This window comes from Liolophura sinensis, chromosome 2 (assembly GCF_032854445.1).
Source record: "Liolophura sinensis isolate JHLJ2023 chromosome 2, CUHK_Ljap_v2, whole genome shotgun sequence".
Classification (NCBI taxonomy): domain Eukaryota; kingdom Metazoa; phylum Mollusca; class Polyplacophora; order Chitonida; family Chitonidae; genus Liolophura; species Liolophura sinensis.
This window is the reverse complement of record NC_088296.1, coordinates 26,345,696-26,373,221: the sequence shown is the minus strand read 5'-3', so window position 1 is coordinate 26,373,221 and position 27,526 is coordinate 26,345,696. Positions and strand designations below refer to the sequence as shown.

The 27,526-nt window shown below is 41.5% G+C and overlaps 2 protein-coding genes across 2 annotated transcripts; one reads left to right on the top strand and one right to left on the bottom strand.

Moving 5' to 3' along the window:
- Positions 1 to 504: 504 nt before the first annotated feature.
- On the top strand, positions 505 to 13,742 carry LOC135463140 (uncharacterized). The gene is made up of 6 exons (XM_064740457.1): positions 505 to 830; positions 2,222 to 2,476; positions 6,724 to 6,910; positions 7,978 to 8,091; positions 9,004 to 9,081; positions 12,928 to 13,742. Exons 3-6 carry the CDS (start codon positions 6,739 to 6,741, stop codon positions 12,978 to 12,980), a joined length of 417 nt encoding a protein of 138 aa, XP_064596527.1. The 5' UTR covers positions 505 to 830; positions 2,222 to 2,476; positions 6,724 to 6,738; the 3' UTR covers positions 12,981 to 13,742.
- Positions 13,743 to 15,226: 1,484 nt separating this feature from the next.
- On the bottom strand, positions 15,227 to 27,307 carry LOC135462618 (serine beta-lactamase-like protein LACTB, mitochondrial). The gene is made up of 7 exons (XM_064739842.1): positions 26,942 to 27,307; positions 26,201 to 26,267; positions 24,533 to 24,723; positions 20,773 to 20,865; positions 19,006 to 19,165; positions 17,823 to 17,988; positions 15,227 to 16,589 (listed from the first exon to the last, which is right to left on the bottom strand). Exons 1-7 carry the CDS (start codon positions 27,305 to 27,307, stop codon positions 15,872 to 15,874), a joined length of 1,761 nt encoding a protein of 586 aa, XP_064595912.1. The 3' UTR covers positions 15,227 to 15,871.
- Positions 27,308 to 27,526: the final 219 nt, after the last annotated feature.

Here is a 27,526-nt window from a genome sequence, read left to right as displayed (position 1 = left end):
TGGGTACAGGAATGAGATTCCTCGTAATAAACCACGGGCATCTGGCAAGTTTCTGACCAACCTTTCCACCAAAACTTTGTACGGTATAAAAACAAGATATCTTTAATGAACATAAAACCCATACTCCTTACAGCGCATGTGCCGCTCTCTAACATCCGCTTACATTCCTGCCACCGATGGCAAATTTTGTACATAAACCTTGAACAACGCCGATGTCACTGGGGTCACTGTGATGAGACATGAAGTGATGTCAGGAAACACAAAAAACTCTATCTCAACCTCCAGCTCTCCAGTTTGTCTAGTGATGGTAGTGATGTGAAGCGACCGTAGGGAGCGGCGCATGCCATGTGACACGTATCATAAAACTGCGCACCGAAGCGCCGCCAACTATGTCTTGCCACCAAGGTCCCTGACAGGAGAGCGGATGAGTGTAAAAAATCCCTGTTCATAGCCTGGGATGAAACCGGATCTGGGGCTTTAGTCGGGTTGCGCGTGAGACCAAGTTTTTCAATTTGGGTACCAGTGCAGTAGTATACAGGAAAGAGGACAAAATGCCTGACTCTACTGATGTTGTATATAGGAAAGAGGATAACATGCCTAACTCCATTGCAGTGGTATATAGGGAAGAGGATAACATGCCTAACTCCATTGCAGTAGTATATAGTAAAGAGCACAAAATGCCTGACTCCACTAGTAGTATACAGGAAAGAGAAAGTGCAACTTTCACTACAACCATTGTCTTACTAATCACAGGTAAAGTTGTGAACAGAACGGTGAGCACTGAACAGAACGGTGATCACTGAACAGAACGGTCACCACTGAACAAAACGGTGAGAACAAAGTGTTATGCAGTTTGTCAAATGTTCCTCGAGTTAGCTGTGAGTTCGCGGTTGCCAGTTCGAAGTTCAAAATTAGTTACACTCAAAAAAATAATCTGTTAATTTTAAGAAATAGTCGTTTGTCTGAGTGATGCTAGAGTGTATTTTGATATTGCAGCAGATTTTTCTGTTAAATATAACACACATACGGATTCCAATACACTAACATGGCGCTATGTTGAAATTCACAGAATATTGCACGTATTATAGTAACAGAATACATTTTAGCATCACTCAGACAACAGGCAATGTCGCACACACGTGTACAAACTGGGTACGCTTGCACACACGTGTACAAACTGGGTACGTTTGTACACACGTGTACAAACTAGGTACGCTTGCACACACGTGTACAAACTGGGAACGTTTGCACACACGTGTACAAACTGGGTACGTTTGCACACACGTGTACAAACTGGGTACGTTTGCACACACGTGTACAAACTGGGTACGTTCGCACACGTGTACATACCGTACACGTGCTGCAGTACAAATTGACGAGACTAAAGGAGTAAGCCTATATTCAGCATGTAAACAAAATCAGAGAAACGACAACACACGAGATATTTTGAAAATGTAAATTACATGTATATGTAATATACATATATGTATATGTATGTATATCTCTTTTCGTGATATTGGGAGAGCTTAGAAAATGTGGATTACGTGAAATTTGGCTTATATTTTTCTCTCTAATAACCTTTCTAAGTGTATGATAAGCAAATTTAGGTGAGTTTGTGGCCTACACGTATCATATCTGGTGTTACATTCTGACATAAGTTTACAGTTCCACGTCCAAATTAGGTGAGTTTGTGGCCTACACGTATCATATCTGGTGTTACATTCTGACATAAGTTTACAGTTCCACGTACATCTGACCGGTGAACACAGGGAGTTAAGACCAGCATGTGCTAGCCACAACCCACCCACCATCACTTCCCCTTCCCTCCGTCACACTCACACATGGTAAAGCACCCCTAACAACATGGCGACTGTGTTACTGTTGTTGCCGTATGCCAGGTGGGGCACATGTATATGAGTGCTCGATATTCTTCTTTGTTTTCGAATTCCTCGTCACTCCCGTGTATATGCTCCTCGTCTTGTTATTTACAGTAAATGACACTATAAATAAATGCGTTATTGAAGAGCAGAGAGTTTTAGTTTCGTTTTCTGTGCTCACAGTTTCTGTTTTCGTTTGCTCACAGTGTTCAAATCCCCTTGCGTATTTTATGATGCCATACATAAACAAAAATTCTAACATTTCGCATGGAGGAGTCGATGTATTGAATGCGTGAGACATGAGAGGATTTAAACAGCGCTCAACTCTCACTTTCGTTTTCCAGACTACAAGCATCCTATATATAGCTTTGTACGGAGAAACTACGCAGAAGTCTGTTGTCAGCGCAGTATAGCAGATCCCAGCGTTGAAGACTGCTGCTGTAGCGTTTGGTTAGCTGTAGACGGCTCAGCATACAGTAACAGGTGTGAAGCAGGTTGGCTAACTACGAGGTTTATCTGCAGAAGATCGCAAAATCACCGAAAACTGATAGACATTGTGAGCGACATCTTAATATCGTACATAGTACATAGGAGCTCAAGTAAGTCTCTAGTTTATTAGTGAGATTTTACTGTGTGGCTCATAACATTTAAACATTTCCGATGAAATGGGTGAATCGAGGAAGGGCTGAACAATTGTGATGAAATGGATGAATCGATGAAGGGCTGAACAATTGCGATGAAATGGGTGAATTAATGGAGGGCTGAACAATTGCAATGAAATGCGTGAATCGATGAAGGGCTGAACAATTGCGATGAAATGGGTGAATTAATGGAGGGCTGAACAATTGCGATAAAATGGGTGAATCAGTGGAGGGCTGAACAATTGCGATGAAATGGGTGAATTAATGGAGGGCTGAACAATTGCGATGAAATGGGTGAATTAATGGAGGGCTGAACAATTGCGAGGAAATGGGTGAATCAGTGGAGGGCTGAACAATTGCGATAAAATGCGTGAATCGATGAAGGGCTGAACAATTGCGATGAAATGGATGAATCGATGGGGGGCTGAACAATTGCAATGAAATGTGTGAATCGATGAAGGGCTGAACAATCGCGATGAAATGGGTGAATCGATGAAGGGCTGAACAATTGCGATAAAATGGGTGAATCGATGGAGAACTGAACAATTGCGATGAAATGGGTGAATTAATGGAGGGTTGAACAATTGCAATGAAATGGGTGAATCGATGGAGGGCTGAACAATTGCGATGAAATGGGTGAATCAGTGGAGGGCTGAACAATTGCGATGAAATGGGTGAATTAATGGAGGGCTGAACAATTGCGATGAAATGCGTGAATCGATGAAGGGCTGAACAATTGCGATAAAATGGGTGAATCGATGGAGAACTGAACAATTGCGATGAAATGGGTGAATCGATGGAGGGCTGAACAATTGCGATGAAATGGGTGAATCAGTGGAGGGCTGAACAATTGCGATGAAATGGGTGAATCAGTGGAGGGCTGAACAATTGCGATGAAATGGGTGAATCGATGGAGAACTGAACAATTGCGATGAAATGGGTGAATTAATGGAGGGCTGAACAATTGTGATGAAATGGGTGAATCGATGAAGGGCTGAACAATTGCGATGAAATGGGTGAATTAATGGAGGGCTGAACAATTGCAATGAAATGCGTGAATCGATGAAGGGCTGAACAATTGCGATGAAATGGATGAATCGATGAAGGGCTAAACAATTGCGATAAAATGGGTGAATCGATGGAGGGCTGAACAATTGCGATGAAATGCGTGAATCGATGAAGGGCTGAACAATTGCGATAAAATGGGTGAATCGATGGAGAACTGAACAATTACGATGAAATGGGTGAATTAATGGAGGGCTGAACAATTGCAATGAAATGCGTGAATCGATGGAGAGCTGAACAATTGCGATGAAATGGGTGAATTAATGGAAGGCTGAACAATTGCGATGAAATGGGTGAATCGATGGAGGACTGAACAATTGTGATGAAATGGGTGAATCGATGAAGGGCTGAACAATTGCGATGAAATGGGTGAATCGATGGAGGGCTGAACAATTGCAATGAAATGCGTGAATCGATGGAGAGCTGAACAATTGCGATAAAATGGGTGAATCGATGAAGGGCTGAACAATTGCAATGAAATGGGTGAATCGATTAAGGGCTGAACAATTGTGATGAAATGGATGAATCGATGAAGGGCTGAACAATTGCGATGAAATGGGTGGAGCGATGAAGGGCTGAACAATTGTGATGAAATGGGTGAATCGATGAATGGCTGAATAATTGCGATGAAATGGGTGAATCGATGAAGGGCTGAACAATTGTGATGAAATGGGTGAATCGATGAAGGGTTGAACAATTGCGATGAAATGGGTGAATCGATGAAGGGCTGAATAATTGCGATGAAATGGGTGAATCGATGAAGGGCTGAATAATTGCGATGAAATGGGTGAATCGATGGGAGGATGCATCCTGTAAATTATTGTAGTTACATGTAAACCCTACACGTGTTAAGTAGGTCAATTAAAAAAAAATGTTTTTAAAAGCACAGTTGCAGATACAGAATCTTTTATACATCACATTTTCATCGTTTTACACGACTTTGCATTTGCCTGGGGGAAGGGGGGGGGGGTTCTTCCTCCCTTTTTTTCCTTTCATATTAACAGTGGTTGTCAACTATTGAAATACTCTATGTATACTCTGTATGCGTGGTTGTCAACTATTGAAATACTCTATGTATACTCTGTATGCGTGTGCATTTAATGCAGATCTACATGTGGTTTGTTGTGTTCATGGCCATAGATACTTGAACAATGACTGCAAGTTCACGCACGTTTTTCATCAGTCATAAACATGCAGATATCTCTAAAACTTTGGCATTTGTTGTTTTTTTCGATATGGAGATTTCTATGTACTTTTGGGGTAATAATGCTGAGATTATTTTTCTGGAATTTGAAATCTGAAAAATCGTCAATACGATTATAGATCTTTCGAAAGATTACATGAAACCGTGTTTTATGATGAACGGGTGAGGCAGTGATTTGAGTTTTATGATGTTGTGTGTAAGGTGGTGCTTTGAGTTTTATGATGTGTGTGTAGCGTGGTGCTTCGAGTTTGATGATGAGTGTGTAAGGTGGTGCTTCGAGTTTGATAATGAGTGTGTAAGGTGGTGCTTTGAGTTTAATGATTAGTGTGTAAGGTTGTGTTTTGAGTTTGATGATGAGTGTGTAAGGTTGTGCTTTGAGTTTGATGATGAGTACATAAGGTGGTGCTTTGAGTTTTATGATAAATGTGTAAGGTAGTGATTTGAGTTTTATAATGAGTGTGTAAGTTGGTGCTTTGAGCTTTTTGATGGGTGTGTAAGATGGTGCTTTGGGTTTTATGATAAGTGTGTAGGGTGGTGCTCTGAGTTTGATGATGAGTGTGTAAGGTGGTGCTTTGAGTTTTATGATAAGTGTGTAGGGTGGTGCTCTGAGTTTGATGATGAGTGTGTAAGGTGGTGCTTTGAGTTTGATGATGAGTGTGGAAGGTGGTGCTTTGAGTTTGATGATGAGTGTGTAAGGTGGTGCTTTGAGTTTTATGATAAGTGTGTAGGGTGGTGCTCTGAGTTTGATGATGAGTGTGTAAGGTGGTGCTTTGAGTTTGATGATGAGTGTGGAAGGTGGTCCTTTGAGTTTTATAATGAGTGTGTAAGTTGGTGCTTTGAGCTTTTTGGTGGATGTGTAAGGTGGTGCTTTGAGTTTGATGATGAGTGTGTAAGGTGGTCCTTTGAGTTTTATGATGGGTGTGTAAGGTTGTGCTTTGAGCTTTTTGACGGGTGTGTAAGATGGTGCTTTGAGTTTGCATTCCATACGCTCTTTTAAAACAATTATGAAAGAACCATGGGGCTATAACAACGTTTCTCCAGTTTGGGCCCTGGTGGATGTATTATCTTCTGATGACGTTTGTTTAACAATCGCGATATTATTTTCTCAAACATTAACTACCGATACCTCGAGGATTTTTCTTTGTTCGATCAGTTACCCGAGGTTTGTCTCAGCCGTTTATTACATCAGTCATAAACATGCAGATATCTCTAAAATTTTGGCGATTGTTGTTGTTTTCGATATGTATATGTGTATGTACTTTTGGGGTAATAATGCTGAGATTATTTTTCTGGAATTTGAAAATTGAAAGGTCATCAATAGGATTTATAGATCTTTCGAAAGATTACATGAAACCGTGTTTTATGATGAATGTGTAAGGTAGTGATTTGAGTTTTATGATGTGTGTGTAAGGTTGTGCTTTGAGCTTTATGATGGTTCTTTTTTATGATGGTGTGTAAGATGGTTCTTTGAGTTTGCATTTCAAAATGTTATGGGATGCAGGCTATATAAGTTTTTCCTGTTTATGAATCTGTCCGTTTAGAGAGTCTGATTAAAGCCAGTTGTATATCAGCAAAATAGCGTCAAAATGCATATTCGGGACAATTTGTCCGGTTACTCTTCATATGGCACAGCAAATAGTTAAAGTTCAGAAACTAGAGTAAAAAAGACGTGGGTGGCTAGAGTAAATCAACCGGATGGAATGTCCCCTGGTTTTTGTTAACACTGGCGATGCCAAACTGGTTTAAAATCATTTTTAAAACTCTTTAAACTACACCTTTTAAAGGGTAACGCCTGTGACGTCACACTCTAAAGGTATTGGTGTACACGTTATTTTTAACCTAAACGTCCACACAGGCTGAAAATATATTTATTAGCTTCCAAGGAAAAGAAATTCACATTTGAGAAGCTCTAGCAAATGATATTACAATTTGACAGAATCTGAGAGACCTGATGAACATCACTAATTCTACAATGTGGCCCAATGCGTCAACTGACCAGCCGGGAGCCAGGAACGGTCTCCAACCAAGGCAGATGTTGTACATCATATTGGTCCTGCTGTCAATCATCGGTCTCGTCTGCCACGCCCACCACACGTGGAAGGTTATCCGGGACCTGGAAAACGGTCAGTGTTGAGATCAGTATAAACACTGTGCGTGTTATACCCGCATACGTGCTGATAATCTACATATAAACACGCGCGGTGTGATTTATACCCGCTTGCGTGGTGGTAATCTACATGTATACACGTGTTGCATGTGTGTTATACCCACATACGTGCTGGTGATCTACATTGTACATGTGTACACGTGTTGTGTGTTCTACCCGCCTGCGTGCTGATAATCTACATATATACACGTGATATGTGTGTTATACCTACATGCGTGCTGATAATCTACATGTATAAACGTGCTGAGTGTGTTATACCCGCATGTGTGATGATCGTCTACATGTATACACGAGCTGTTTGTGTGTTCTACCCACATACGTCCTGGTAGCCTACATTGTACATGAATACACACGTTGTGTGTGTGATATACCCGCATGCGTCCTGATAATCTACATGTATACACGTGTGTGTGCTATACCTGCATGCGTGCTGATAATCTACAGGTATGCACGTAGTATGTGTGTTATACCCACATGCGTACTGATAACCGACATGTATACACGTGCTGTGTGTGTTATACCCATATACTTGCTGGTAATCTACATTTTACATGAATACACGTGCTTTGTGTGTTATACCCGCATGCGTGCTGATAATCTACATGTATGCACGTGGTATGTGTGTTATACCCACATGCGTACTGATAATGTGCATGTATACACGTGCTGTGTGTGTTATACCCACATACGTGCGAATAATCTACATGTATACACGTGATGTGTGTGTTATACCCGCATGCGTGCGGATAATCTGTATGTATATAGTTCTGGTTCTTTGTACCGCGAGTCTAGATTTATTTATTAATGGGTGTTTTACGCCCTACTTACTTATACTTATAGTATTTCATTTATATTATGATGGGAGGAAACTGGGCAGAATCCTTGGTTCCAGGTACATGTACTTAGTATTGGCTGATGTACATGATTTCCAGGTATATGTTCTTAGTGATAGCTGATTTATTAATCAGCTATCATGTGCGACATCAGCGTCATGTCAAATGTCATCACTGCCCTCTCTGTCAGGCCTCGTGACGATGTATCAGTGGGTGGTGATCGGTGCTGGGCTGTTGTTCTTTCTGGAAGCTGTCGTGACCGGGGTGGCTGGTATAGTTCTCGACAGTTCCCCCATACTATCAGGCAAGTGCTTGACAAAATACTACATGTATATCATACAGCCATATTGCCGGACAAGTGCTGGGCATTATCCTATATTATACACTCTTATTGCCGGGCAAGTGCTGGACATTATCCTACACCATACACACATACTGCAGTGTAAGTGCTTGACCTTATCCTATACCATGCACTCTTACTGCGGGGCAAGTGCTTGACATAATCCTATACCATACATCCATACTGCGGGTATGTGCTTGACAATATCCTACACCATACACACATACTGCCGGACAAGTCCTTGACATAATCCTATACCATACATCCATACTGCGGGTATGTGCTTGACAATATCCTACACCATACACACATACTGCCGGACAAGTCCTTGATATAATCCTATACCATACATCTATACTGCGGGTATGTGCTTGACAATATCCTACACCATACACACATACTGCCGGACAAGTCCTTGACATAATCCTATACCATACATCTATACTGCCGGTGAGTGCTTGACAATATCCTACACCATACACACATACTGCCGGACAAGTCCTTGATATAATCCTATACCATACATCCATACTGCCGGTGAGTGCTTGACAATATCCTATACCATACACACATACTGCCGGACAAGTGCTTGACATAATCCTATACCATACACACATACTGCCGGTGAGTGCTTGACAATATCCTACACCATACACACATACTGCCGGACAAGTGCTTGACATAATCCTATACCATACATCCATACTGCGGGTAAGTGCTTGACAATATCCTACACCATACACACATACTGCCGTGTAAAGAATCACTTATGGTTTGCTGCCGCTATTGAACTATTTGCTTTACTTTAGAAGTTAATGTAGAGTGTAACATTTGCAATGGTAAAGACCCCTCAACAACCATTTTTTTGGTTTTCAGTGACCTTGATCTCTCTCCTCATCGCCTGTATGGCCCTTGTGTTGTCTGACTGCCGCCATGCTCAAGGGTACATACCATGTAAGTAAACTGGAGACTTCCCAGGACAGGTGGAAGGGATTGTGTTGAGACTACATGTAGGGTATTGTCAGAAGGAGCAATTTTCCTGGTAAACATTTCCCTCTAGAACATTTCCCCACATGGACAATTCCCAAGGGCATTTCCACTTTGGGCACTTCGCCTATGGACATTTCTTCCATGGACACTTCCCTCTGGAATACTTCCACTTACGGACAGTTTCCTCTAGGACATTTCCATTTATGGACACTTCTCCCAAAGACATTTCCACCCCTATGAACACTTCCCATTTAAAAACACCACCCCCATGGATATTCCCCCTTTGAACACTTCCCTCTATGGACATTTCCTCCATGGACACTTCCCGCTATGGACATTTCTTCCATGGACATTTTTTCCATGGACACTTCCCCCATGGACATTTCCCCCTATGGACGCTTCCCTCTATGGATATTTCCTTCATGGACACTTCTCCCTATGGACATTTCTTCTATGGACATTTCATCCATGGACACTTCCCGTAAGAACAATTCCCGTAAGGACACATCCCTCTATGGACATTTCCTCCATGGATATTTCTCCTATTAACATTTCCTCTATGGTTACTTTCCCTATGGACACTTCCCCTATAGACATTTCCTCTATGGACACTTCCCCCTATCAACACTTCCACTATGGACATTTCTTCCATGGACACTTTTCCTATGGACACCTTTTCTCTTAATATTTCCTCCATGGACACTTCCCCTATGGACATTTCCTCTATGGACACTTTCCCTATGGACACTTCTATGCACATTTCCTCTATAGAGACTTCCCTCTAGGACATTTACCCACATGGACAATTCCCACATGGGTATTTCCACTATGGGCACTTCGCCTATGAACATTTCTTCCATGGACACTTCCCCCTGGAATATTTCCACTTACGAACAGTTCCCAATGGGACATTTCCATCAAAGGACACTTCTCCTTTGGAGATTTCTACGTATGGACACTCCCAACTTAAAACACCACCACCTTGGACATTACAGCTTTTGGACACTTCCCCTATGGAAACTTCCCTCAGTGAACAGTTCCCCCCATGCACACTTCTCCTAGGACATTTGCACCTATGGACACTTCTCATGTGGACATTTCCCCCTTTGGACACTTTCCCTATGGAAACTTCCCTCTGTGAACAGTTCCCCCTATGCACACTTCTCCTAGGACATTTGCACCTATGGACACTTCCCATGTGGACATTTCCCCCTTTGAACACTTCCCCTATGGAACTTCCCTCTGTGAACAGTTCCCCTCATGCACACTTCCCCTAGAACATTTGCACCTATGGACACTTCTCATGTGGACATTTCCCCCATTGGACACTTCCCCTATGGAACTTCCCTCTGTGAACAGTTCCCCCCATGCACACTTCCCCTAGGACATTTGTACCTATGGACACTTCCCCCTGGGATATTTCCACCTACGGACAGTTCCCTCTGGGACATTTCCATCTAGGACATTTCCATCAAAGGACACTTCTCCTTTGGAGATTTCTACCTATGGACACCCCCAACTTAAAACACCACAACAATGGACATAACGGCTTTTGGACACTTCCCCTACGGAAACTTCCCTCAGTGAACAGTTCCCCGCATGCACACTTCTCCTAGGACATTTGCACCTATGGACACTTCTCATGTGGACATTTCCCCCTTTGGACACTTTCCCTATAGAAACTTCCCTCTGTGAACAGTTCCCCCTATGCACACTTCTCCTAGGACATTTGCACCTATGGACACTTCCCATGTGGACATTTCCCCCTTTGAACACTTCCCCTATGGAACTTCCCTCTGTGAACAGTTCCCCCCATGCACACTTCCCCTAGGACATTTGTACCTATGGACACTTCCCCCTGGGATATTTCCACCTACGGACAGTTCCCTCTGGGACATTTCCATCTAGGACATTTCCATCAAAGGACACTTCTCCTTTGGAGATTTCTACGTATGGACACTCCCAACTTAAAACACCACCCCAATGGACATTACAGCTTTTGGACACTTTCCCTATGGAAACTTCCCTCTGTGAACGGTCCCTCCCCCCCCCCCCCATGCACACTTCTCCTAGGGCATTTGCACCTATGGACACTTCTCATGTGGACATTTCCCCCTTTGGACACTTTCCCTATGGAAACTTCCCTCTGTGAACAGTTCCCCCTATGCACACTTCTCCTAGGACATTTGCACCTATGGACACTTCCCATGTGGACATTTCCCCCTTTGAACACTTCCCCTATGGAAACTTCCGTCTGTGAACAGTTCCCCCCATGCACACTTCCCCTAGGACATTTGTACCTATGGACACTTCCCATGTGGACATCTGCACCTTCCCCTGAGACACTCCCCTCTGATACATTTTAACCTATGGACACTTCCACATAGGAGCACTCCCCCCTAGGACTTTTTCCCAGGACACTTTCCCATGGGCATCTTCCCAATGGACATTTTCTCTTAAGCCATTTCCCCAATGGACACCTCCCCTAGGAACGCTTCCCCAATGGACTTTTTCTTTCGTCTTCAACGCATTTCGCCCTATGGACTCTTTCGCCACGGACACTTCCCTCCCGGACATTTTCCCCTATAGGCATTTCCCTCAAAGACATTTCCCCCTATAGGCACTTCCCTCCTGGACATTTCCCTCTATAGGCACTTCCCTCCTGGACATTTCCCCATATAGGCACTTCCCTCCGGGACATTTTCCCCTATAGGCACTTCCCACCAGAACATTTCCCCCTATAGGCACTTCCCTCCTGGACATTTCCCTCTATAGGCACTTCCCTCCTGGACATTTCAACCTATAGGCACTTCCCTCCCGGAGATTTCCCCATATGGGCACTTTCCACCAGGACATTTTCCCCATGGACACTTCCCTCCTCGACATTCCCCCTATAGGCACTTCCCTCCTGGACACTTCCCCCTATAGGCACTTCCCTCCAGGACATTTCCCCCTATAGGGACTTCCCTCCTGGACATTTCCCCCTATAGGCACTTTCCACCAGGACATTTTCCCCACGAACACTACCCTCCAGGACATTTCCCTATATGAGCCCCTAATTCTCCCATGCCCTTATGGATATTTCCCCTAGAGTTGTTTGACCATAAGTCAACATTTAATCAGGAATCGACGTAGGTGGAAACAGTTACGTTCTAGAGTTATAAAAATAACTCACGCCTGATTGGTTAAAACTGACACAATGTCGACGCTTTCAACTGTATCATTGTGCGTCTTTGATCTACATTTGTTCTAGTGTTACTTTTTTTAACACGATATTCTGGCCTAAATGCATGCATATGGCCAATACAAACCACCTGTGTCTACATGTACATCTACTTACAGGGTATCAGAGGACTATGCCAAATTTAACACCTGTGGATACTGAATGTTGGTAACACCTGTAGATAATGGAATATTCGTAATACCTGTAGAGAATGGAATATTCGTAACACCTGTAGATAATGGAAGATTCGTAACACCTGTAGATAATGGAATATTCGTAACACCTGTAGATAATGGAATATTCGTAACACCTGTAGATAATGGAAGATTCGTAACACCTGTAGATAATGGAAGATTCGGATTAAGGTCGTAGTGGCAGTAATGTCACTACTTGCATTGGTTTATCTTAAAATACCACTTGCTAAGCGTTTCCAATGTTATCACTAGGCGTTCGCGTTTAAATCACAGCTTTGAGTAAATCTAAACCTAAGGTTTTGAGGAATCAACCCTAGCCTAGCAATACGATTAATTTCGTCAATATAAAGACTTTTTTATTTAGGTTAACGGTATATTTTTTCATGTTCACAGATGTTACTGCCTGGCTGAAGTCTAAAAAAGAGAAAAAACAGGACTGGGTATAGATAACACCATGTGGCGTCATCGATGACGTAGATGGTACCACATGATGACAGTCTATGACGTATGCAGCTTCGGGTCCGGGGACTGGGACACACCTGTGACCTATCTGTGGCGTCACGTAGTTCATGAGCATTATAGGCTGTGGGTTTGCAGGGAGTTCGTGTGAGATAGAAATATGTATAGGCGACGCTCTCTTCACCCAAGATAGTCATGGTACAGTACAGCCGGATCCCAGCCGAATATCCTACGCTCATCGTGGCCATATCATACGCGGAAGATCCGGCCATCATGCGAGGACTATAGCACCAGTGTTTGTATCGTATTACTGGAGAATACTGCGCATGCATACTGTAATACAAGCTTGTACACATTGGGAACATGTGAATGATGCTGTGACGTCACCATTAGCTGCAGAAAATAATCTGCAAACATCTAAATAGTTACATTCTTGTAGTTGTAGAGTTTAGACGTTGACTCCTCCTAAGACCATACACGTGTAGCACTTATGTCGATTACGTAAAATAAAGCGCTGCGGAAAATTATGCTTAGATCGTCCGGCCACGATGGTCCCACGGTGGCGCTATGATACGCGGATCCCGATCGGGTTGTACACCCACCATGCGCCTACACGGGAACATAATCTGATCATGGTGGGCTCACCGTACGCCGACAGTGGAGCCATAATGGGCGTAGGATCTTCGGCTGGAATGTGGGTGTTCTGTACGTGCAACATGACATGTACACGTATTCTGGTTGACGCGAAAACAGAGGCTGGAACAATTATAAAAGTCTTTGTTTACTCGAAATCTTTACATCAGCTCTATAGCGGAGGTTGGGCATATACAACAAACTTGTTAGACGCTAAGTTGAACACTACACAACAAAGGTCTGCTACGGTTGTTGATTTGGCAAAGCGAAACAAATGCGAGTTGATCGTTTTAGGCTCACATTTGCTTTTTTAACGTGTGGATATTTGTTTTGTCGGTTCCGCTGTTGATACTGCCAAACAAGTAAAATGTAAGCTGATGATTTTAAACTCGCATACGATTTTTTCAAAAAAGGATAGCTTTTTTCCCACTTTGATGATACGGCTAAACCGGTCAAATGGAGTGATCATTATAACGTCACATTTGCTTTTGTAACTTCCTCCGGGTAATTTTCCACCGGAAAGTGTCTTTTTTTATTTGATAATGTGAGATATACTTTCCCAGTAATTCTTGTACGTACACTGATCAATGTTTTATAGTGGCAGACTGTAATGCCTGAGCAGTTAGAGCTTGGCGTGCTCTTCATATATTTGTCTTTGCTTATTACTTCATTATAATTATTTGACTCCAGTTTATTGTATTTAGTATTTTTTCTTCTCAATTTGTCTTTTGTCCATTGTTACTTGCCGGCAACAGTGGTTGGAGGCTAATTTTCCTAGTTGCATATTTATAAAAGAGGTACAGTAAGACGTATACTTGGAAAACAGATAGGAAGCTTATTTGCCAAACGGCGGGGGGTGGGGGTGGAGGGGTGAAAGGGTATCGCTCGTGTCTATATTGCTAACTACATATATAAAAAGACTCCTACTTTAGATAGGCGATCTGTAGTTGTAAGATTGAACAAAGCCGTTTATACATTATTAAACATAAAACTTTATCGTTTGCAGGATTTTATTGTTAAGAGAAAACGAGCATTTTGGTAAATTTGTCGTCCCTGAACTTGCTTAGTGTGTTTGCTTATATGCCTGTAAGAGAAATGCATGAGTATCTGCACGTATATATATATATATATATATATATATATATATATATATATATATATATATATATATATGGTGCTGATTTGCCTAAATATATCTAATCTAAATATATCTAATGCAGTTTCCGTGGCGTGTAGTGTGAGTTTTTAATACGTATCATGACACCGGAAAAATTCATAGCTGCGTATCAATACACCCGTTACAAAGTGGCTCTCTTATCACACCGTCATGAAACATGTTAAACAGGCATGCATTACAAGACGATTCGGTGTCTACGTGGTTAGCGTGTCCTCCCGGTGTAATGATTCAGCAGCCACTCACTACAGCGGTGAGTCCAGCTCATCCTGGCTTCCTCTCCAGCCGTACGTGGTAAGGTCTACCAGTAATGTGCGGAAGATTGGCGGATTTCCCCGGGCTCTGCCTGCTGACCGCCGGTATTAAGTGAAACACGGCGTGAGAACGGCGTAAGACAACAATAAAATAGATAAATAGAAAGTGTGCATTTGAGCATTATTTATTGTCAAGACTTATAAATTATTACAAATTACAAGTTTAATTTTGCCCCATGTAATACAACAATGTGTCATGAGCACATAACGCATACACTGACTTAGACAAAGGTGTATTCTGTAGGCCGGGTTGTAAGTTAGAGGTCACATGACCACCCTTTCGTCTGTAAAACAAAATGGCCGCCCAATGGAAAAGGTCACTTTTTGTTACTTCGCTAGCGATCAATAGGGCTTAGTTGTACAAAATAACATCGCAAAAGCTCTAAAGCAGAAACACCTGGAAAGCTCAAAATTATACAAATCCAACGGTACAACATCACTGATAACGATCAATAGGCATTTTCCTATGCAATAAAGTTGGGATCATTTTCTTCACCCACGCCGTTTTTTACTAAGGAGATCACGTGGTCTCTAGCTTCCGATCCGTCTTACAAAATGCCAAATTGCCAAGTGAGATCTGATCAGAGAGTAAGCAATACAGACAGAACCATGATTTGTATATGCAAACTATTACTACATGTAACTGCATAGTATGGTTTCCCCATTTGATATTACACGTGGTGAAATGAGAGGCAGAACTGAAGTCAGAAGCAACGTGTAGATACCCAAACGCCCAACAAAAAATAATAAACTTCACCTATCTATAAACTTGTTCAAATATCTGAGCAATGTTGAATGCCGTCTTGCTCAGTCCCACAGCACTGGTGTTCGCTATGACGGCAACAACAATTCCCTGAGGCAACCGGTCTTGTCCGTCTGAAGGACTCTGGCTAACAACGTCACCTGAAGACTGATTATCTACAGACAAAACCTTCTTTACTGGGCTTTGCTGCTGACCTTGACCTTGACCTTGGGATTCATTTCTACGATGTTTTTGACATTGTGTGTTCTTGTCACTGGGGTATACCAGCAGGATGCTGCTCCCGCCCATGGCACCGCCCGAGTGGGAGACGAAGTAACGCTGATGTTCACAGAATCCGTACTTGTACGTCTCCGGCATCACGCTCCACCCCATACCATAACCCCATGAAGTTTCCCCGCCAGGCGAGGCATTCTCCACCACTGTCCACAGTTTCTGAACAGTCTCGCGTTTCAAATACCCAGGAAGATTTACATTCCCACCAATTCCGTCCATTTTGGATCTACATTCAAATTTTGACTTAGATTTCATCTCTGATTTGCGTTCTCCTCGTACCTGATTGGTGCCATCATCGCGCTGAAAACTGTACAACATAACATTGCCGAACTTCATTAGATCCCCGACTGTGGAGAGTAATCCACCACCAGCCCATTTGTATGAGTTGTCCACATAAGGAGCATTAATCATTCGGCCCTTCTTGTTTTTCACGTAATGCCTGAAAGTAAAGTTAGTTATTTATTTGATTGCTGCTTAACGCTTTGATAAGTTGATTCTGAATTTTAACTTGCACATAGGTGGCAAGTTTTACAGGTGGAGGAAACTTAACTGTCCGTTGTAACACACTGACCCCAATGTTACTTACAAAATTCCCCACAGGTATAGGAAGATAACGAACGTTAGACAACGGGCACAAACCGTTTATTGTCCCAGTGGCCCCCAAATGCAAAAGAGTGGGGAAATTAACCAACTGCTGTCCACGGTTTATCTAGTGCTGCTTCACTGAGACGACTTACCAAAGGCAAGTAAGCCGCCCCGCCCGAGCCATTATACTGATACGGGTCAACCAGTCGTTGCACTGTCCCCTTTATGCTGAACGCCAAGCCAGGAAGTTACAACTTCCTCTTCTAGAGTCTTAGGTGTGACTCTACCCAGGATTGATCCTGGATCTCATAGCAATTCACTCACTCATCTGTCACGATGGTAGATCAAAGACACTCATATGTCATGATGGTAGATCAAAGACTCACTCATCTGTCACGATGGTAGATGTAAGACTTACACACCTGTTACGACGGTAGATCAAAGATCCACTCATCTGTTAAGACGGTAGATCAAAGACTCACACACCTGTCACGATGGTATATCAAAGGCTTACTTACCTGCAACGATGGTAGATCCAATACTCACTGTCACAATGGTAGAACATACTTGCTCACCTGTCATGATGGTAGAAAAAAGACTCACCCATCTGTCACGATGGTAGATCGAAGACTAACTCACCTGTTACGATGGTAGATTAAAGACTCACTCACCTGTTACGATGGTAGAACAAAGGCTCACTCACATGTTACGACGGTAGAACAAAGACTCACTCACCTGTTACGACGGTAGAACAAAGGCTCACTCACCTGTTACGACGGTAGATCAAAGGCTCACTCAACTGTTACGACGGTAGAACAAAGACTCATTCACCTGTTACGACGGTAGAACAAAGACTCACTCACCTGTTACGACGGTAGATCAAAGGCTCACTCACCTGTTACGACGGTAGAATAAAGGCTCACTCACCTGTTACGACGGTAGATCAAAGGCTCACTCACCTGTTACAACAGTAAAATAAGGCCTCACTCTCCTGTTACGACGGTAGAACAAAGGCTCACTCAACTGTTACGACGGTAGAACAAAGGCTCACTCACCTGTCATCATGGCAGATCAAACGCTCACTCACCTGCCACGATGGTAAATCAAAGGCTCATTCACATCCAGGTAAGTGCTGGACATACCCAGGTCCTTGAAAAGACTGGTCAGCAGTTTGGGAAAGGTTTGGCCAGAGGCTCCCTCCAGAACAGCACTAACCAGCGTCCAACCGTGTGTCGTGTACAGGAACTTACTGCCTGCAGACATGCCACATGACTTATCTGTTTATCCAGATATTGTTTTTTTTTTCCTGCCATACTTTAGTTAAATGTGCATAATGGCGAGGTAGAAAACCCTCAAAATTAGAAAGAGACACGTTTCTGGCGAAAAAAGGTTCTATTGTAAATTCCCGCCAGGTCGATGAAACTGAACGTCAAATTCGGAAGCAGTGATATAGGGGCTTTTGGATGGTTAATGTTATCAACAGTAGTGCACCAACAGGCCTCTGTCAGGTAGTGACTGTGTGAGTTGTAAACGTTAGATCAAGACGCTGTCCCCACTCCGTTGGATTATCAGAGCCTTAATATGGCACCTGCTGGAGAATATTGTAACATACACCTGACTGTTGCTGTCCAATGAAACTGGACTACTTTGTGTCTTCACACAGGCGGGTGTAAAACGTCTGCATGCCTTTCCCCATACTAAAGCAAATACATATACCATTCTGACCCTCAAATCCATTGTGTACGTTTTTACACTACACGTATATATTCTGCTCAATGACTTAGTTGTATCTTCGGAGTTGCTCCAGATGTTAGCCAGTACAGATCTTCTCATTTACACGCATAAAATCTAGTTGTTCTGCACATTACGGTGAATGCATTAATGCTTGGTGTCTAACGTCGCACTTAACAACTTTTCAGTCATATGATGAGGACGCATTACAATGCGTAAGGCTGCTATTAAAAATGTTTGTTGGGTGTAACATGCCGGACTCTCCAAATAAGACACCTAATCTAAAGATTTTACTGGGCTATTGACAGAATCTATAATTTGTGTCTTTATGTCTCAATTACAAATTTCTATAAAATGTCTGTTTTTTTTTTCTACTTAACCAGACTGATAAAGAACAGCTTTCCTTCTAACCTACCCTATTTTAGACTGAGTCTTCCTCAACAAAGAAGTTTTAAAAAATGCCTAAAAGCGTTAAAGGATTTGGAGAACAGGTGAATATGATACCTGTATATGTAGGTCGCTACCACCTATATGTTTACCTGGCTTGTGCAGAAGAGGGTCGTCTTTAAATAGCTCTAAAGCCTCTTTTGTTGTTGCAAACTTTTTTTTCAAATAAAACTCTTTATATTTTTCATCTCCTTCCACATTTCTTCTCTCATTGTCGTTTTTCTTCTCTTTAGATTTTTTGTCTTTCACATCCTGCCGGGAAAAATAGCATGTTTCATTTACAATGTATTAATATAACAAAAGTAATTTATTTATTTATTTGTTTATTTGATTGGTGTTGTAAGCCATACTCAAGAATCTTTCATTTACACGACGGCCAACATTATGGTGGGAGGATACCGGGCAGAGCCCGGGGGAAACTCACGACCATCCGCAGGTTGATGGCAGACCTTCCGACATACGGCCGGAGAGGAAGCCAGCATGAGCTGCACCTGGACTCACAGCGACCGCGTGGGTGAGAGACTCCTGGGTCATTACGCTGAGCTAGCACGCTAACCAACACGGAGGCCCCACAAAAAAAGTAACAACTAACTGTCATAGTAATGCGTGGAAATTTTATCACATGATTTCCAGTATTACCAATATTCTTTCCAAAAACAATCCATACTTCTGCTCAAAGTGCTGACTTTCTGACAACCAGCTGCACAGTGTAAGAATAGCTCTGTTCAGATGTAGAAATGTTAGCACATGTACTGCATTCAAGAATATGTGTACATCTAAGTAAAGAAGTTTTGAGTGAGGGGGGGGGGGGGTTGGGGGGGGGGGGGGGGTTGAGGTGAACAGATAAAATGATGCTACATTTACTCATTCTTCTCACCACATTGATATATGATAAAGCAGCCTAACACGTAACTGTCTTGACATGTCTAATTAACATTGTGAAACACATGTATCTGTTTTACCTCATAACATCTGATATCTGATCAAGCAGCCTGATATGTCTAATTAACATTGTGAAATACATTCAGGGGCCTACCTGTTTTACCTCATAACATCTGATATCTGATCAACAAGCCTGACACCTTTAATTAACATTGTGAAATACACGCAGGGGCCTACCTGTTTTACCTCATAACATCTGATATCTGATCAACAAGCCTGACACGTCTAATTAACATTGTGAAATACACGCAGGGGCCTACCTGTTTTACCTCATAACATCTGATATCTGATCAACAAGCCTGACACCTCTAATTAACATTGTGAAATACACGCAGGGGCCTACCTGTTTTACCTCATAACATCTGATATCTGATCAACAAGCCTGACACGTCTAATTAACATTGTGAAATACACGCAGGGGCCTACCTGTTTTACCTCATAACATCTGATATCTGATCAACAAGCCTGACACGTCTAATTAACATTGTGAAATACACGCAGGGGCCTACCTGTTTTACCTCATAACATCTGATATCTGATCAACAAGCCTGACACATTCAATTAACATTGTGAAATACACGCAGGGGCCTACCTGTTTTACCTCATAACATCTGATATCTGATCAACAAGCCTGACACCTCTAATTAACATTGTGAAATACATTCAGGGGCCTACCTGTTTTACCTCATAACATCTGATATCTGATCAACAAGCCTGACACGTCTATTTAACATTGTGAAATACACGCAGGGGCCTACCTGTTTTACCTCATAACATCTGATATCTGATCAACAAGCCTGACACGTCTAATTAACATTGTGAAATACACGCAGGGGCCTACCTGTTTTACCTCATAACATCTGATATCTGATCAACAAGCCTGACATTGTGACATTAACACTGTGAAATACACGTACCTGTTTTTCCTCAGATTCTGTTTTCATTGACTCCTTCTTATAATGCCTAATACCTGAGAGGTGAGACACAAGATGTCTGGTTGTTATGGTAACCTGAAATGCATTGGAACTAGAAATGACTGAAGTCACAGATATCAACCATATGTCTGGAAAGTGAGAACAATATGTCTCACTATGTTATTATGAAAGTAAGTTTGCCTTTACATTTCTTTTTAAATCAGACAATCCATTCACAAAATGTATTCTAAATTTAAAACGAATGTTTTTCACTACGAAACATGAAAAAGGAAGCAAAACAACTTTTTTACATGCAAAGAACTATGCAAAGAAATTGATTAATGATATTTGTCCACATTAAGTTGCTGCTAAATTATACTGACTCACCAGAATCCATCAGATAAAGCTTTGATCAGACATAAATGGTGACATTAGACAAATCTGTAACAAGTCAGGAAATTGGCGAATCCTAGTAATTTATGAAAACTACTCCAATGTACTTTTTTTATACTGTTAGAAAATCACACAAATTCTAAACATTACAAATCACAAATCAACTATCCTCTTGTATTAGGAGGTACAAGTAGTATTATCAATTGGACAAGCATACATATTTTTCTCCATTCACCTTTTCTCCAGAAAGTTCGGACAGTTACCACACTCCTTTTCTCCATTCACCTTTTCTCAGGAAAGTTAAGACAGTCACCACACTCCTTTCCTCAGGGAAGTTAGGACAGTTACCACACTCCTTTTCTCCATTCACCTTTTCTCAGAATAAGGAGAGTTACCACACACCTTTTCTCCATTCACCTTTTCTCAGGAAAGTTAGGACAGTTATCACACCCATTTTCTCTATTCACCTTTTCTCAGGAAAGTTAGGACAGTTACCACACACCTTTTCTCCATTCACCTTTTCTCAGGAGAATTAGGACAGTTACCACACACCTTTTCTCCATTCACCTTTTCTCAGGAGAATAAGGACAGTTACCACACTCCTTTTCTCCATTCACCTTTTCTCAGGAAATTTAAGACAGTTACCACACTTTTTCTCCATTCACCCTTTCTCAGGAAAATAAGGACAGTTACCACACACCTTTTCTCCATTCACCTTTTCTCAGGAAAGTTAGGACAGTTACCACACACCTTTTCTCCATTCACCTTTTCTCAGGAAAGTTAGGACAGTTACCACACACCTTTTGTCCATTGACCTTTTCTCAGGAGAATAAGGACAGTTACCACACCCCTTTTCTCCATTCACCTTTTCTCAGGAAAGTTAGGACAGTTACCACACTCCTTTTCTCCATTCACCTTTTCTCAGGAAAGTTAGGACAGTTCCCACACACCTTTTCTCCATTTCTCAGGAAAGTTAGGACAGTTACCACACCCCTTTTCTCCATTCACCTTTTCTCAGGAGAATAAGGACAGTTACCACACACCTTTTCTCCATTGACCTTTTCTCAGGAGAATAAAGACAGTTACCACACACCTTTTCTCCATTGACCTTTTCTCAGGAAAGTTAGGGCAGTTACCACACACCTTTTCTCTGTTCACCTTTTCTCAGGAGAATAAGGACAGTTACCAAACACCTTTTCTCCATTGACCTTTTCTCAGGAGAATAAGGACAGTTACCACACTCCTTTTCTCCATTGACCTTTTCTCAGGAAAGTTAGGACAGTTACCACACCCCTTTTCTCCATTCACCTTTTCTCAGGAGAATTAAGACAGTTGCCACACACCTTTTCTCCATTTCTCAGGAAAGTTAGGACAGTTACCACACACCTTTTCTCCAATCACCTTTTCTCAGGGGAATAAGGACAGTTACCACACTCCTTTTCTTCATTCACCTTTTCTCAGGAAAGTTAGGACAGTTACCACACACCTTTTCTCCATTCATCTTTTCTCAAGAAAGTTAGGACAGTTAACTCACACCTTTTGTCCATTGACCTTTTCTCAGAATAAGGACAGTTACCACACACCTTTTCTCCAATCATCTTTTCTCAGGAAAGTTAGGACAGTTACCACACACCTTTTCTCCATTCATCTTTTCTCAAGAAAGTTAGGACAGTTAACTCACACCTTTTGTCCATTGACCTTTTCTCAGAATAAGGACAGTTACCACACACCTATTTTCCATTCATCTTTTCTCAAGAAAGTTAGGACAGTTAACTCACACCTTTTGTCCATTGACCTTTTCTCAGAATAAGGACAGTTACCACACACCTTTTCTCCAATCACCTTTTCTCAGGAAAGTTAGGACAGTTACCACACACCTTTTCTCCAATCACCTTTTCTCAGGGGAATAAGGACAGTTACCACACACCTTTTCTCCATTCACCTTTTCTCAGGAAAATTAGGACAGTTACCACACACCTTTTCTCCATTCATCTTTTCTCAAGAAAGTTAGGACAGTTAACTCACACCTTTTGTCCATTGACCTTTTCTCAGAATAAGGACAGTTACCACACACCTTTTCTCCAATCATCTTTTCTCAGGAGAATTAGGGCAGTTACCACACTCCTTTTCTCCATTCACTTTTTCTCAAGAAAGTTAGGACAGTTACCACACACCTTTTCTCCATTGACCTTTTCTCAGGAAAGTTAGGACAGTTACCTCACTCCTTTTCCCCACTCACCTTTTCTCAGGAAAGTTAGGACAGTTACCACACACCTTTTCTCCATTCACCTTTTCTCAGGAAAGTTAGGACAGTTACCTCACTCCTTTTCCCCATTCACCTTTTCTCAAGAAAGTTAGGACAGTTACCACACACCTTTTCTCCATTGACCTTTTCTCAGGAAAGTTAGGACAGTTACCTCACTCCTTTTCCCCATTCACCTTTTCTCAGGAAAGTTAGGACAGTTACCACACACCTTTTCTCCATTCACCTTTTCTCAAGAAAGTTAGGACAGTTACCACACACCTTTTCTCCATTGACCTTTTCTCAGGAAAGTTAGGATAGTTACCTCACTCCTTTTCCCCATTCACCTTTTCTCAGGAAAGTTAGGACAGTTACCACACACCTTTTCTCCATTCACCTTTTCTCAGGAGAATTAAGACAGTTACCACACACCTTTTCTCCATTCACCTTTTCTCAGGAAAGTTAGGACAGTTACCACACACCTTTTCTCCATTCACCTTTTCTCAGAATAAGGACAGTTACCACACACCTTTTTTCCATTCACCTTTTCTCAGCAGAATGAGGACAGTGATCACACACCTGTTCCATCATTCACCTTTTCTCAGGAAAGTTAGGACAGTTGCCACACACCTTTTCTCCATTCACCTTTTCTCAGAATAAGGACAGTTACCACACACCTTTTTTCCATTCACCTTTTCTCAGCAGAATGAGGACAGTGATCACACACCTGTTCCATCATTCACCTTTTCTCAGGAAAGTTAGGACAGTTACCACACACCTTTTCTCCATTCACCTTTTCTCAGAATAAGGACAGTTACCACACACCTTTTTTCCATTCACCTTTTCTCAGCAGAATGAGGACAGTGATCACACACCTGTTCCATCATTCACCTTTTCTCAGGAAAGTTAGGACACTTACCACACACCTTTTCTCCATTCACCTTTTCTCAGCAGAATGAGGACAGTGATCACACACCTGTTCCATCATTCACCTTTTCTCAGCAGAATTAGGACAGTTGCCATACACCTTTTCTCCATTTATCTTTTCCCAGCAGAATTAGGACAGTTTTTATACACCTTTTCCCTCGTTCACCTTTTCTCAGGAGAACTAGGATTTGTACCACATACCTTTTCCCCATTCACTGACTTCTCAGGAAAGTCAGGCACATATTTTTGCACAGGAGCGTCTAAATCCAACTTGCCAGACTCCCACAATTTAGCAACAATGGACATAGTGATAGACTTGCTGATGCTGGCAATACGGAAGACTTTTTCTGGACCAATGGCAATACGATTTTCTAGATCAGAGAAGCCTACACCTGAAATCAGATTCACAAGCAAATTTCAAATGATATGTAAATGTAGGCTGGCAAGAAATATTTGTAATCTTAACCTTTAATTATTTCTAGTTCATAGCTTTGACAACATTTAATTCACATCTCAACCACAAGTACATAATGTATGTAGGAATATACAGCATACACTTTAAAACTTAGTTCTTTTTAAATTTCAAATGTCTGCTTTTGCAACTTCAACTGCATTAAACATATTTATAATGCTCAAGTCCTTTCTTGAGTATAACGTGTCAGAAAATATTTAACTTCACACGACAGATGGAGGAATAAATTGATGGCAGCTCAGTTAAATGCCACAGTATCAGAAATAAGACACTGATGGTTGCTTAATCTACCACTGATGTATCCCGTTACAGCAGCTATGAAATTCTGAACCTTGCTTCAGCCTAAAGTCCTCATAATGGGCACTCATTACATAATCAGAGGACAGAAGTAAACATGTACTTGGAGCAACGATAAAAGGCTACAAAAATAAACAGTCTGTTTTTGAATTTCTGTTTGTTTAATACACATGTAGAGCCATTAGGAAAGCCACTCATAAAGCAGGCCACATGTATAACATGCAGGTGTCTCGCGAGTCTTAGTGTTTTCTGGCCTAGCTGTCACACCTGGAAGAAGAGAGAGAATTTCTTTAAAAAAATACACACAAAGCAGAAAACCTATAGCCACCAATTTTCTTACATATGAACTGAATATGAAATATTGCATTAAAAGGGTGTGAAGAGAAACTAAACAAAATGTCTGTTTTCAGGGCAATCAAGCTTCCTCCGTATAAAATTTCCCATTCATAAAAATAGACACTTTCCCCGCAATGCTAGAAAGATAACATATAAAAATATGTGAAGTTATATGTTCAGTTCGGATCTATTTTCAGTAGGCACGCAGGGTTTTATTAGGGTCTATTTAAGGCTTTATGTAGGCTTCACATTAATAAGCCAGTTGTGAATCAATGTACACATGTATAATTAAGGCTTTATGTAGGCTTCACTTTAGTAAGCCAGTTGTGAATCAATGTACACCTGTGTTAACTACAATAATTTGGTAAGAGTTATTATTTGTTTATCCAGAATCAGGAAAAATCAGATGATTATTTTCCAGCTCTTGCTGGCTTCCTCTTTCGCAATACGTGGGAAGGTCTGTCAGCAACCTGCGGATGGTTGTGGGTATCTCTTGGGCTCTGCGTGGATTCCTCCCACCATAATGCTGGTTGCTGTCGTATATGTGAAATATTATTGAGTAAATCAAATAAATAAATAATCAATTATTTGCAGATTTATTTCAGACCAGTTTATGGCCAAGACTCCTGGATACAGCAAAACAAGGTGACCTATCTTCAGACCAGTTTATGGCCAGGACTCCTGGACACAGCATAACAAGGTGACCTATCTCCAGACCAGTTTACGGCCAGGACTCCTGGACACAGCATAACAAGGTGACCTACCTTCAGACCACACAGTTTTCCCGTCCACACTGACTCCTATAACAACACCAGGACACCCTGCTTCATCCTACAGTGTAATCATAATACATAATTTAAATTAACTGTACAGGTTTTACACCTGTTTTGGTACCGGAAGTGTATGTACAAAAGTAGATATACAAAATGCTCTTGTTTATGCTTTCATTCCCTATATATATATATATATATATATATATATATATATATATATTCGTGTTTTTTTTTCTATTAAAGATTGAATAAGTTAAAAATAAAAGAAAAACAAAAAAAAATATTTATTTGTTTACTTGATCGGCGTTTTACGCCGTGCTCAAGAATATTTCACTTACAAGGGGCCAGCATTATGGTGGGAGGAAACCAGGCAGGGAAACCCATTACCATCCACAGGTTGCAGGCAGACCCAAAAAAGAAATTATGAATAAAAAAACACATAAATAGTCATCCCAATTATTAAACTATTTGAATAATAATAAACCAATAAATACATAAGTAAATAATACAAATAATAATAAACAGATAAATTAATAAATAAAAAGTTATCTAAATAAAATATTTTTCCTGACTTGAATGAATTTTGTACTGATTTCATTTATGTAAGCCCTATCTCGCCTGTCATGTTTTACACAAGAAACTATATCGGCAGTTCTTCTTCATCAGCCCTGCCCATACAAGCTATAGCTGTTGCATAAGCTCTCTATCATGTCTATTGGCATGGCTGGGTACCTTTATTCTCTGAATCAGATCGCGGGATTCCACAACAGCATCATGTAGTCTTTTCCTTTCTGCTTTGGTTTCATTTTGCCCTTTGTCTTTCACTTTATGTCCTCCACGTGCTCGCGTGTTATTTTCAGTTACGTCACACTGTAGATCCGCCTCCTCGCGCGGGGAGTTGTCACGTGCCGCCTGTGCTAAAATAACACCTGCAACGATCACGGATCCGGCACCTAAACTCAAAATTTTGGCAGATATTTTGCTCCATGTTTGGAATTTTAGCAGCACGTTACTGTTCCTACTGAAAGATAGCGATGTTTGATAACAAACTACCACGGATTTTAAAAAATATCTCCCCTTACGCAACGCTCCTATCATTTTCACAGCAGCTGCTCAATATCCTCTGTGGTAAACGTCATCAATTTGCGTGGGCAAGAATCCCATAGTACATTTTACACGTAGAGGTTTGGAGACATGTGTTACCATTCTATCGTCCTTCAGAGCACTCATGCAAAAACACAAAACCAAGTCGACAAACTTCATATCTGCTACTGTTTTACTGTGTGCGGTAAATTTGCAAATCGTCAAATCTACATA